Here is a 14,091-nt window from a genome sequence, read left to right as displayed (position 1 = left end):
GACACCCGATTTGGAGACAAGGTCAGCGCTCAGATAGGGTCTGAGCAACTGGAGAGAGACTCAGGGGTTAAGAGCACTCGCTGCTCTTGCAGAGACTAAGATTGGCTCCCAGCACCCACATGGCAGCTCACAGCTGCCTGTAACTCCAGTTCCAGGGGGCTGGATGCCCTCTGTGAATACTGCATGTATGTGGTGTGTGTGTGTGTGTCTATGTGCACGCACACAAAACCTTCACACACCTAAGTTCTGAGAAGTTTGAGACACACAGATGCTGGTGACATAAGGAAAGAGTATGGTCACACCTTTCAGACAGCCAGGTCTGTGAGTGAGGCTAGCTGACTAGTGGAGGAGACATTAGGTAGCACAGCTTGATTTCTGTTCATTTCTCTTTTCAAATAAGCACACATTCCTTTAACAGAGAAAAGAGGGAGGACGAACAGAAAAGAGTGAACAAAGAAGGAAACTTAGAAACAAGAAGCCGGGCTAAGCAGACGGCTCAGTGGGTGACTACCTGAGTCCAATCCTAGGACCCTCGTGGTAGAGGGAGAGACCCAACTCCCTCAAGCTGTCCTGACTTTGCAACAAAAGCAGTGTGCATGTGCACACACACTCATAGCACAAAACAAACAAACAAATAAATAAATAAATGAAAAAAAAATGTAAAAAATTTAAAACCAACCAATACAAGACAAAACAACATTACTGTCAAGGTAGATATGGCTTCTGGATTTTCAAAGCTGCCTTAATTACCAGGTTTTATTATTCCTGACAGTGGAGTTCAAGAACAATCCACTGCAGGGGTGTGACTCTCCTGTAACTAAACAAGACAACACAGGCCTGGGCTCAAGCTAGGAAATTACCTGCTTTAACTCTACGACTTGATCGGAGTCTCTGGGCGAAGCTGCTGCTGACGCCTGTTCATTCAGGGCAGACACTTGTGAGGATTTCTACAATTAGCAGAGAAATACACTATGGAGTTAGTGCAGTCTGAAGAGAAAGGGGAGCCAAAGCAGAAGTACACGCATACAGCCGAGTCTTACAGAGCTCACCAAAGGATTCCCATGAAGATTCTGATTTTGTATGTAAGGTTCTAGTTCAACACAGTGCTCGCTGATGGTCCATACTTTCCCACAGCTTCACAAGTTACACTCACACCAAGTGGTTCATTCTATCTGAACATGCACCTCAAGTAGAAAGGGGCAAAAGCACAAAAACAGATTTCCTGAACCACTTCCACATGAAAAAGCTATCTCATTTTAAGTGTGAGGAGCCAGGGAAGTGGCCCAGCATGTGAAGGTACTTGCCACCCAGCCTGACCACATGATTTGATTCCTGAGACCACACAGTCAAGGGAGGGAGTCAACTCCTGAAAACTGCCCTTTGACCTCCACTGTTGCTGGAGTGTCTGTGCCTCCTGTACACACACGTGTACACACACACACACACACACACACACACACACACACACACACTGCATAAAGCACCACCATCACTACTTTTATTTTAAAGAAATAATCCCCTTCATTTAAGAAAAAACAAAACAAACAAACAAAACAACAAAGCGAGCTGAGTGTGGTTGCTCAAGCCTTTAATCTTAGCAAAAGTAGCTGGTCCAGCCTGGTCTAGACAGCAAGTTCTAGAAAAACTAGGGCTACATAGAGAGACCCTGTCTCACGAGAAAAAAATTTAAAAAGTACATGAGCTAGTGCAGTGGCACTCATTTTTAATCTCAGCACTCAGGAGGCTGAGGCAGGCAGATCTCTGTGAGCTCAAGGCTAGCCTGGTCTACAGAGTGAGTTTAGAAGCATCAAGCCAGGCTTGGAGGCACACACACCCCTGTGATCCCAGCACTTGGAAGGGGAAGGCAGGAGGATTGGCAATTCAAGATCAGTCTGAGATGGCTGAGACTATGAAAAAAACTAAAACAGGGCTGGGGACGGTGGTACATAATTTTCAATCCAGTTCTCAGGATCTCTGTAAGTTCGAGGCCAGCCTGGTCTACATAGTGAGTTCCAGACCATCCAGAGCTCCACAGGGAGACCCTGTCTCAAAATGAAACAAACACACAAACCCAGAAAAACAAACAAGTAAGATGAAGAGAATTGCTCTTGATCTCTTATTTACATTTCCTTTTTAACATCTACTTACCAAATTTTCTATCAAAGAGTCCTTTTCGGCTAGCTGGCTTTGTAAGAGCCCCTGGTGACTCTTTAGCTCTTCTATCTCTTCCCTCAGCCGACTGATTTCTTCTGGCTGAATGCCATTCACCTGAGCCCCATCACTGTGGGAACCTTGATGGTGATTGTCTTTTCCTGTTGAACAGGCACAACATTGGGAAAGCCAGCATCAGACAAGCTTTTCACCTTTGGGACTAGAAGACTGGAAAACGAGATCACCTAAGACTCCAGTGATGTCTCCTCAGCCGAGGGAACTGGCATGGCGCTCACAGTGGTGCCTCCCCCTTGCCAAGTAAACGAGGCTTACAGAGGAGGGCTGAGGAAGTCAGGCCCAGACCGCAGCAGCACCCAAATGCCCACGCACAGCCACAGACAATAATGATTATACGAAAACCACTCTTTGAAAAGGAGAGATGTGAATTCTTACCTATCTGCCTAGGACTGAACTAGAATTTTATACAGAGAGGGTATTTCATTTCATTTTCAGATGACATGAATGTTATTATTTCAACTCTGGAATTGAAGCATCTGAAATACTCTCACAACCAATCTCAACTAGCCTACGGCTTAGAATCACCGGGGGAGCTTGCATTAATGTGCCAATACACCGTGTGTCACCAGGTCAACAACCACCTGATCACACAGTCAAGCAGGAAGCATGGAGCCCGGACTTCAAACTGGAAAGAGCCGGTCTTAGCTACTTTTTTCTTTTTTCTTTTTTTTTCGGAACAGGGTCTCTCTGTGCAGCCCTGGCTGTCCTGGAACTTGCTCTGTAGACCAGGCTGGCCTCGAACTCAGAGATCCACCTGCTAGGATTACAGGAGCGTGCCACCCCACCTGGCTTGTCTTCGCTGTTCTGAATTACAAGCTGTTCTGAGTTAAGTTCTAACCTGAGAGTTTGCCACAGTGATTACAGTTCAAGAACAAGCAGGCCACAAAGGATCAGTCTGTCTGTCCAGCTGGGGACAGATGATGAGGACCCCCTGAGTCACTCACCGAGCTGGACTTTGAGGAGGTTGTACTGGTCCTTGTGCTGCTGGATCTGCGACGCCTGCTGCGTGACTGCTGTCTGCAGCTGCTCGTTCTGACACCTCAGGGTAGACACTTGCTGCTTCAGTTCCTCCAGCTGTAGGTCCTGTGACCGAATACATCTCAGACAGTCTCACCTCAGACTGAGGAACACGACGCACACAAATACACCGGGCAGGCTTTTTCAAAGGTCAGTATGTTAAAACAGCCAACGTTCCCAGAGTCAGTCAATAACTAAGCATTTGGACTGGAATACGTGTGCAAAGGCAACATCACGCAGAGGCTCCACTGACGAGCTCATGGGACAGCCTGCAATTTCACCACTAGTATCCAAGACAACCAAATGCAAAAAACAAACAAACCAAAAACCAAAACTCATTCTGGAGCCATGAACCATTTAAGAAATGTATACCAAACTACTTAAACTTAGCAAGTGTAGATATACACATGCATCTATATTATTTAAATTTATTACATTTACTTGTTAATGTGTGTGTGAGTATATGTGTATGAGCACATGTGTGGATGTGTCAGAGGAGAATTTGAAGGAGTTGGTTCTGTCTTTGAGCATGTCATAAGGATCTCATATCTCTGGCCTCTATGGACATCTGCACTCATGTGCATATAACCACACACAGACACATACACATAATTATAAATAAAAATAAACTTAAAAAAGAAAAGAAATGAGGCTACAAGCAGGCTTGAGCTCATGTTTTCTAAACTTGCCATTAGGCAGTTCATATATAGTTGTAGGACATTAGATAACTCACTGTCCATCCTTACTACTATACAGTGTTCACAATCATAATTTTAAAAATGAGTTGTGTGTGCACACGCATGCATGTGTGCCTGTGTGTGTGCATGGAGGCCACAAGAGGGCACTAGGCATCGTCCTCTACCATACTCCACTTAATCCTTTGAACAGAGTCTCTTCCTGAACCTAGGGCTTCTTGACTAGGCTGAAAGCTAGCAAGTCCCAGTAATCCTCCTGTCTCTGCTCTGCTCCAAGCTGGGATTACAGAAGCATTGGAACATTGGGCACCTGGTCTGCTATGTGGGTGCTGAGATCCCAACTCTGGTTCTCATGAGTTATCTTTCCAGCCTTATAGCTATAATTTTTAATGCCCACTATATACCTAATCAAGTAGATATTTTATAAATCATATTAAATGTTTTTTTTTTTTTTGGTTTTTCGAGACAGGGTTTCTCTGTGTAGCTTTGCGCCTTTCCTGGAGCTCACTTGGTAGCCCAGGCTGGCCTCGAACTCACAGAGATCCGCCTGGCTCTGCCTCCCGAGTGCTGGGATTAAAGGCGTGCGCCACCACCGCCCGGCCATATTAAATGTTTTTAACACTAAGTTAATTTCCACCTTTCAAAATGATAAATGTTATCACATAAGTATATTTGTTCATTTAACAGTTTTTCCAGAATTTGGAGAATTTCCTTAGGATGAATTTTCAAATGTCCTTCAAAGGATATAAACATTTTTATAGTTCTAGATGTTTATTAAATCTAACAGGATTTAAGTGGTAAGAATTTATAAAATTTTAATTTTATAAATAATTCAATAATTATGTCAAAAGACTCTTCTCTTTCTAAATCAACTGTATCAGTCCCAAATGTAAGCTATAAACCACATTCCAAGTATTTATTTTTTATTCTTCTAAAAATACTACATTCATGAATTAAAAATGACTGTATTTGAACCAAGACATAGATTAAAAATCTGTAACTGGGGTGGTTTGATGACTCAAATTTTGAGCAAAGATTGATTCTAGCTTATTGATTTGGTTGAACATCTAAAGGCTGAGAGCCAACATTAAGTATACAATTATATTATCACTCGTAAATTTTCAATCTCAATAATATACATGGTGAGGAAGGGAAAAAAAACCCCAATGTACAGTTAAGAAGATAAACCTACCCCACAAGGGCTGTTACATTTCTTTTAATGACTCTGGAATGTTAATGACATCAGTAATCTACTTTTCCAGATAATAGTATCATCACTATACTATATATACTATACTATATATCATGATAAGAAACTGGATGACATTTTAAAGGACCTAACAGAGGCTTAAGGTGTGCAATACAATGTGAATAAAGACACTGACTAGCATTCTGAAGGACAATGTCACTTGATGACTCTGATCTAAGTCATCGCCTACGTATGGAGCTGCCTATCTAACAGGACCGTACTCCACCACCCACAACAGAAACCTGCGGATCACACCTTACCCCTTCTGCATCTCAACACCTGCAGAGAAACATGACTGAATCCTGCTGGGTTTTAACTTCAGTTTGCACACTTCTCAAGTCTCTTCCGCCACACCACACAGTATGAGCACACAATGTCACTAATGCACATGCCCTCAAATTCTGTTCTAACAGTTACTAAGAGTTGCTGGGAGAATCCACAGGTTTCCTCATTTATCCTAAACCGAATACAGTTAGTCACTACTTATCAGGATGCTGTGAGGACACAATGAAATAGTATTTAAAAGATACTGAGTTCACAGAACACAGCAGACATCACCATCAGTGCCCTAATGTCCTCCCCTAGCTGACCACCACAAGAGCCTCCTTCCTGGACCCCCTTCCTCTAGCCTTCTCCCTCAAATGTCTCCTTCACACAGCCTGGAGCTGCTCTAGGCCCATGCCAGTAAAAGCAGACATACTGTGCTGTACTCCATCTCCTGCCTCTCTGCCCTAGCTCTCTTCTGGAGATTATCTATCCCTAGGTTCTTTCAGAGCTCAGCATGAACGCTGCTACACCTTTGATTAGCTCTAGCACTAATCTGCTGTAACATATATGTCACATAATTAGACACGTGTTTCTCATCTGGAATTGGCAAGAAATCCACCTGATCTATGTTTTGATCCATAACATCCTGCACAGTACCTAGCATGTGGTAAGTGCTTCATTTAATGAACAGATGCTTTCTAAAATAATGAAATTTACTCTCTGCATCCCTCCGCCATTGAAATGCCAAGAAGCAGTCTTCCCTCACATAGAGAGCTGCTGCCGGGCAGCAGAGTACAATGCGTTGGTACTTACTTGCTCACGGATCATATTCTTATAGTGAGTCACAATGTTGTCATGCTGTTCTAATGTTTTCTTTACCTCTTCTTCTTTCTTGTCTTCTTCACTGGACTTATAAATAGCCTTAGTAATAACACCTGTAAAAGAAAACTGACTGAAACTCTGCACTGAACGGCTCTCTTGTGGTTCTGCAAACTGAATCGAGGGCCTCACATGAGCTAAGCGCACGCTCCTCCTAGCTTGATTTCAAGCATGGTAATCACACCTAGAGTAAAAACAGCCTGACTCATGACAGTCTTGCTAACCTGGCAGAGTCCAAGTCTTCCCGTGACTGCAGATGCACTTCTGGCCCATTACCCACGCACATCCAGACAAACCCACAAGCACAACGGTGTTGGGTCAGGACACCCTACACATCTTACCTTCCAGTTCTTTCACCAGCTTTGTGAACTCATGGTCAAAAATCATGTACTCTGGACTCGGGAAGTTGGGCTGGGGTTTCTGTGATGCCCTGGAGTAGAGCTCATGTTTGCTAATAAATCCTAATTTCTCTATGAAATTCTCTTTGCCAATCCTCTTCTCTATTAGTTGCTTTAGCTTCTCTCTACATAGATAAAAATATGAGATGCTTAAAAAAATTGCAAAATCATGAGCTTGGCTTACTTCTACTTCAGCAGAAAGAAAGTGTCATTATTGCTGCGTGATCAGAGGGCCGCTTTGCCCTTACTTACTTCATGTAGTTTTCTAGTGAGTTATCATTGAAGTAAATTGAAATGCCCAAAAGAAGGGCACATAAGCCTTGGACCAACTGTTCTTCCTCTCCGAGATTTTCTGCAATTTGTCCTGTAAGCTGACGCCTTTGTTAAGGAGTTAATGATTTACAGTATCTAGAACATTTTATTTTGTAATCTGAATTTAACATATACATTATGTAAGATTTCCTACAAGAAATTCTATATACATTCTAATTCAGCATACCATAAAAAACTACACACACACACACACACACACACACACACACACACACACACACAACGTTTAAGCATGCATTACTATAAATCCATAACATTTTCAAGTTTCAACAAAAGTTGAAAGATGTAAGTTACTTACATGTCTGACACCAAAACACAAAGGATACGAATGGAACATTGGCTGAATTGTGAAGAAAGTGTGTTACTGCAATGGGACAGTTGCTTAGCCAGGTACAAAGCAACATTAATAACCCAACTCTGGTTTGTATTTTGCTTCCCTGTAAAATAAATTGGCAGAAACCACTTTGTATTTATTATTTTTTTCAAACTCACAGCCTAAGATCTCTTCCCTTTCATGTCAAAAGAACTTAAGCATCGTGCGATGTGTAAGGAAGCCAGATTTAAACACTGAACTAAAGAATACATTTGTGTGTCCACCACAAGCTGCACTTCTCCAAATAAACAGTGTGGAAATTAGCATGAACTTCTATGCACCAGTACATGTGGTGATTTAAACAGCAGTGTGGCTGGGCTGGGGTACAGCTGTGCTGTACAGTGCTCGCCTAACGTGCCGAACGAAGCCCTGGTTCCATCCTCGGCACTCAACAAAACCAGGCATGCTGGTGCATGCCTGTCATCGTAGCACTTGGGAGACGGAGACAGGAATGTCAGAAGTTTAAAGTCATCCTGGACTATGCAGTGAGTTAGTTCAAGGCCAGCCTGAGCCACACGAGACCTGTATAAGTAAACAAATAGTGGTAGCCAAAGATGCTATACTAAGAACAAAATTGTAATGTGGGAGCTTTAAAAGACTAATCCCAAGACATATGATCAAAAATAAATGTTCCACATATAGCTAATGGGCAAAGAGGTGGGAAGGATCTGGGAGAAGCTGGAGGAAGAAAAAATATGATCAAATATATTGGATGAAAAATTTTAATTATGAAATAAAGAAAAACAAAAAATAAATGTTCCAGACAAATTAATATTTCAATCTTTCTTTTTAATTAGCAAAATAGTGAGAGATTTTATTGAGAAGTATAAGTGCAAGGTAGATAGATATACTGCAAAGGGACCTCAGTCAGAATTTTAAAAGCAAGTTCTTGATAAAGGAAAAAAAAAAACTTCCTTCTTCAAAAAACAAAGAAAAAAGAAAAAGGAACAAGAATCTCTTAAACATTTAGTCAAATTCTTTGAGAACATACTATTCTCAAGTAAGAGAATGAAAATCCACGCTGCAAACCTTGTGACAACAGGCCAGAGCACGCCTCAGACCTAATGGGAGACGACAGTTCACCGGCAGCACCAAGACCTAACCACGGGAGACAGTTCACCAGCACTAAGACCTAACCAAGGGAGACAGTTCACCGGCACCAAGACCTAACCAAGGGAGACAGTTCACCAGCACCAAGACCTAACCAAGGGAGACAGTTCACCAGCACCAAGACCTAACCAAGGGAGACAGTTCACCAGCACCAAGACATAACCAAGGGAGACAGTTCACCAGCACCAAGACATAACCAAGGGAGACAGTTCACCAGCAGCACCAAGACATAACCAAGGGAGACAGTTCACCAGCACCAAGACATAACCAAGGGAGACAGTTCACCAGCACCAAGACATAACCAAGGGAGACAGTTCACCAGCAGCACCAAGACATAACCAAGGGAGACAGTTCACCAGCACCAAGACATAACCAAGGGAGACAGTTCACCGGCACCAAGACCTAACCAAGGGAGACAGTTCACCGGCATCAAGACCTAACCAAGGGAGACAGTTCACCGGCACCAAGACCTAACCAAGGGAGACAGTTCACCGGCACCAAGACCTAACCAAGGGAGACAGTTCACCGGCACCAAGACCTAACCAAGGGAGACAGTTCACCGGCACCAAGACATAACCAAGGGAGACAGTTCACCGGCACCAAGACCTAACCAAGGGAGACAGTTCACCGGCACCAAGACCTAACCAAGGGAGACAGTTCACCGGCACCAAGACCTAACCAAGGGAGACAGTTCACCGGCACCAAGACCTAACCAAGGGAGACAGTTCACCAGCACCAAGACCTAACCAAGGGAGACAGTTCACCAGCACCAAGAATGCCCTGAACATACCCATTGTGCTGTTGACAAGATCAGGGAAATAATATTAAAACTCTTGTGTCCAACAAGATTATGGTTTTTAAAATTTTAATACAATACACTTAGATCTCCACGTATAATGTTATTTATAACATTACCACTGCCCATTTATACTACTAAAGCCTTATTTTTCTTTTTAGAGAACAAAATATGAAATAAAATAATCAAAACTAGCATAATAATGCATCGTTTTGGGAGAATTTACAGAAGTATTCAAATTATAATTATTCAAGGAAATGATGTAAGAAATGAACTTAAATTTAACTATTGCTATGCTTTTCAAAAGTTCTTTTTAGATTTAAAATACTACATTTACTTATATGTATGTGGGACACATGTATGTGGGACATATACATATGTCACAGTGCGTGTGCACGTGTGTAGGTCAGAGGACAGTCTGCTGGAGTTGGCTCTTTTCTGCCATCCCGTGGGGCCCAGTGACTGACCTCAGGTCTTCAGGCTTGGCGGCAAGGGCTTACACCCACTGAACTATCTCCTAGCCCCTCTTCAAATCCACCCAGATTATTCTCATAATCCTTGGGGTCTTGATTTATTTGTAATCTATTCTGAGGTGTATTTAATATTGATTAATTTCAAACTACTTTAAATGATCTTCCAAGTAGGTATCAACATGAATTTAGTTTTTACACGTGTTATTTTTCCTTATATTCACACTGTAGCTTCCTGTTATTCACAGAAATTGGCCAGCTGCAAACAGCATTCTCAATTGAGTACATGGCGGTTTTGCTGATCTCCTTGATAGTAATTCCTTATAGTAGCTACTGGTTGACAACAGATTCATCTACACTGCATAGAGAGAAGTTCTGCATATGTAAGAATAACTCAAACAAAAATACCAAAAGGCAGATTTCCTCCCTCCTTTTTGTGCTGAGAGTGAACTCAGGGCCTTACCCATCTGAAGCATGGGTTCCAATACTGAGTTATACCCTAAGTCCACAAAGAATTTTACTTTCGTAGAACTAAATAATCTGATTTTTAACACGATATGGAAAAATAAACTAGTGGAAATAATTAAGGATACTGTGAAAAATAGCAATCAGGTGATACTAGATCATGGAGAGAAATCAACAGAATCAAAGTCCAGAAATGGACTTGTACAAATGAGAATTTTAGTGTGTGGAAAAGTACCATACAACCTTCAGTGTGTTGAGATAGACTTTAAAATACTGGAGCAGCTAGATAGCTGCCTAGAAAAAACCCAGTGGGGGCTAGCAAGATGGGTTAGCAGGCAGAAATGCATAATGCCAAGCCTGACAACCTACTCCATCCCCAGGATCCAATGCCCAAGAGCTGTCTGTTGTGGGATATTAATTGATGCAAAGATGTGCTGCATTCTTTTATGTTGCATTTGTTTAATTCTATGAAGCTGTGTTACTGTGCCTGCCTAAACACCTGATGGTCTACTAAAGAACTGAACCACCAACAGCTAGGGAGGAGAAAGGATGGGTGGTGGGGCTGGCAGGCAGAGAGAACAAATAGGTAGGGAAATCTGGGAAGAAAGACTGAGGAGCAAGGAAAGAAGGAGGAGAGGATAACATCAGGGGCCAGCCATCCAGCTGCACAGCCAGCCAAGGAGTAACAAGTAAAGAAAGGTGTACAGAATAGAGAAAGATAAAAGCCCAGAGGCAAAAGGTAAAAGGGATAAGTTAAGACAAACTGGCTAGAAACAAGCCAAGCTAAGACTGGGCATTCACAAGTAAGAATGTGCCTCTGTATGGTTTATTTGGGAGCTGGGTGGCAGGCCCCCAAAGAATAAAGAGTAAGAGTAAAAAAAACCAACAACAGTTCTTCTCTGACTTCCATACCCATGCCATGCTATGCATGCTAAAGTAGGCAGGCAGACATGCATGCATATGCACACACATGATGATGATAATAAAATGAAACTTAAAAAAGATCAGTGGGTCTGTATCACATACAGTTCATACAGAAAAATGGAAGAGTAGAAACACTCACAGAAATGATGATAGGAACTTACAATTAAGTACCCTAAAACCCTTAAAGATGGCCTTTCTAAGAACAACTTATAAAGTAGAAGCCATAAAGATTGATTTTAAAAATTCAAAATAAGGGCTAGAGAGATGGTTCAGTGGTTAAGAGCACTTGTCAAAAAGAAAAATATGATACACACACACACACACACACACACACATATGTAAGCCATATCAAAAGACAACACTTAAGCTCCATAATATGGGCAGAGATTAGAAAATATAAAACAAGTACACACCTCCTGCCAGAGCCTACAGAATGTGAACCATGGAGGAGATGTGAAAACAAAAGGAGACTGAAGCTATTATTCAGAGCATTCTGAGGATTCAGACATTAGAAACCACAGATTTGAAAGACTGAAATAAAAGCCATAAATACACACATATATATTTAAGTTTTTTGTTTCTTGTGAGAGAGAGAGAAAGGGAGAGGGTGGGGGAGGAGAAGGAAAGGAAGGGGAGAAGGAGAGGAGGGGCGGGAGAGCAGTGTGAGTGAGCACACACGCACCAATGTGGCATATGTGTGCACAGAGGATTACAAATCTTCTAGCATCTTCTCCACAGTGTCTGTTGAGTCAAGTGAGCCTCTCACTGGACCTGCAGCTCAACTTTTGTCTAGACTGGTTGGCTAGAGTCCCTGCAATCCACCTGCCTCCAACCCTCAGTGCTGGGGTTACAGGTGCACACCCCAACACCTAGTTTGTATGTCGGTCCTGGGGATCAAAACGTAGGCCTCATTCTTGTGTGGTAAGCACTTTACTCACTGAGCATCTCACCAACCCCTGTCTGTCTGTCTGTCTGTCTGTCTGAGACAGGGTCTTGATGTGCATCTCTGGCAGCTCTGAACTCGCTATTTGTACCAGGCTGGCCTCACACATACAGTGACCCTCCTGAGTCTGTCTCCAAAGTGCTGGGATTACAGGTGTGTACCCCCATGCTCAGGCACAAATAAAATATCTGAAGTTAACTCAAATACTCTTGGATATCAGCTCTTAATGCTCTTCCAACTATATTTTCTAAATAAAAATCCTTCTTATCCCTACTATGTTCATTCAAGTTGAGCATTTCTGCATTTTTATACAAACAAAAAGCTGGCACTTAAAACTTTTAAGGTTTTTGCATGAAAATAAGGTTCTAGAAGCTGGACATAGTAAGTCAGCCTATAATCCTAGCACTGGAGAGGTAGAGGCAGGAAGGTCAGGTATTCAAGACCAACCTCAGCCACATAATGAGTTCAAAGCTAGCTTGGCTTACATGAGACCCTGTCTCAAAACCAATAAAAAAACAAGCAGTTCTAGTGTCTTATAATCAGATTAATTTTTAGCAACAGCTTCTAAGAACAAAGAATAAAAGCATTGATGAAATTATGAAAATACAATTTGTTATGAGTGGTTAAAAAAACCCAATTAATTGAAAACATAATGCCTGTCTTTTTAAGTGATTAAGATTTATACTTACAAAACACATCCTAATATCAAAAATTCTGGGCTGGAGGTTGTGGCTCACTGGTAGAGAACTTGCCCAGCACATACAAAGCCTGAGTTTGATCCCCAGAACCATACAGGAAACAAAGAAAGAGAAACTGCCGGCAGCGGTTATCACACGTGAGTGTGAGTGCGTTCTAACTGCATGCTAAGTCGTCCTCACACGTCAGTGTCATCACCAGCCGGGCTCCTTCACTGCTACCCACACTGCACACCGGAAACCATGACTAGACAACGGTGTGAAGACATACTTTGTCAAAAGAAGAACTAAACCAAACTGAACATAAGTAACACTCTCCACCCAACATAGCAAAACCAATATGGTAGTTGTAGCATAAGATTATACCCAGAATAATCCATACTACTTCATTTAAAATCATAGTTATAAAAATTTTACTACTGAACACTTTAATAATGTAAATAGTAGAAAGTCACACGTTCCTCCTTCACACACTGATTAAAAGACAGACTTTTATCCCTAAACTTGACTTCCTTGAAGTTGTTTTTAAGGGAAATAAAGAACCAAGCTTGGGGGAAAGAACACAAAGATCCCAAACCGAGGACTCGGAGGACAGGCAAGCACCCCTGGAGGAAGCCCGGGCACACAGGTTTAGTTGTCCCCACAGTTCTTAGTAACCAGTCCGAGAGAGAGGAGGAGACTAGAGAGCCCCTGTGACAGACAAACTTGCCAACACATGGAAGTGTGAGTAGAACGACTTCAAACAAGCTGTTAAAAACCACTGCAAAACCCGAGACAAGAGGAAGCCCGTCTGTCAGAAGAAAAGGCCTCAACTTATCAAGTATACATACCCGTCTGTCGATCTTATCACCCTGCAAATTATACGCCAAACATTATTCACAAACATTGCTTTAAGTAACCTAAGTCCAGAAAAATCCCTCAAATATGCTTAGTCTCTGCAAATCTAAGCCGATACTTAGTGAAGTTCTAGTCTTCTATATAAAGATGGCACATAAGGTTAATTTTATAGCGTTGTGATTATTTATGGGGGTTAGACACCACCACCTTAGGCCTTCGAGTTACACAATCGTTACATTTACAAAGCTAAGATGCGTCTGTGGCAATGTGGGCAGAGAATTTTCACAACTGGCTTGAAAACAGTTGTTTTCAACAGTGCCAGGAGAGAGAGCATCGGGTATTAAGTAATGATTCGAAAATTGTAGGTTTTTTTTTTAAATTACTAAGAGACAAGTGATAAGTTGGCAATGG

At 42.0% G+C, this 14,091-nt stretch overlaps 1 protein-coding gene across 6 annotated transcripts in view; it reads right to left on the bottom strand.

Moving 5' to 3' along the window:
* Positions 1-14,091, bottom strand: part of Uso1 (USO1 vesicle transport factor) — a 65,804-nt gene that overhangs the window by 7,031 nt on the left and 44,682 nt on the right. For 3 of the 6 annotated variants that reach the window (XM_006993502.4, XM_042257633.2, XM_076546619.1), the window contains 8 exons: positions 13,674-13,694; positions 7,394-7,504; positions 6,987-7,105; positions 6,678-6,859; positions 6,271-6,392; positions 3,174-3,312; positions 2,149-2,312; positions 861-947 (listed from right to left, as the gene is read on the bottom strand). In XM_006993502.4, coding sequence (XP_006993564.1) covers positions 861-947; positions 2,149-2,312; positions 3,174-3,312; positions 6,271-6,392; positions 6,678-6,859; positions 6,987-7,105; positions 7,394-7,504; positions 13,674-13,694 — 945 coding nt within the window. The remainder of the gene's footprint in view (positions 1-860; positions 948-2,148; positions 2,313-3,173; positions 3,313-6,270; positions 6,393-6,677; positions 6,860-6,986; positions 7,106-7,393; positions 7,505-13,673; positions 13,695-14,091) is intronic. The other 3 variants (XM_006993503.4, XM_076546618.1, XM_076546620.1) reach the window with 1 other exon arrangement.

The sequence above is a fragment of the Peromyscus maniculatus genome, chromosome 10 (genome assembly GCF_049852395.1).
Source record: "Peromyscus maniculatus bairdii isolate BWxNUB_F1_BW_parent chromosome 10, HU_Pman_BW_mat_3.1, whole genome shotgun sequence".
Taxonomy (NCBI): domain Eukaryota; kingdom Metazoa; phylum Chordata; class Mammalia; order Rodentia; family Cricetidae; genus Peromyscus; species Peromyscus maniculatus.
This window is presented reverse-complemented; position numbering and strand designations above follow the sequence as displayed.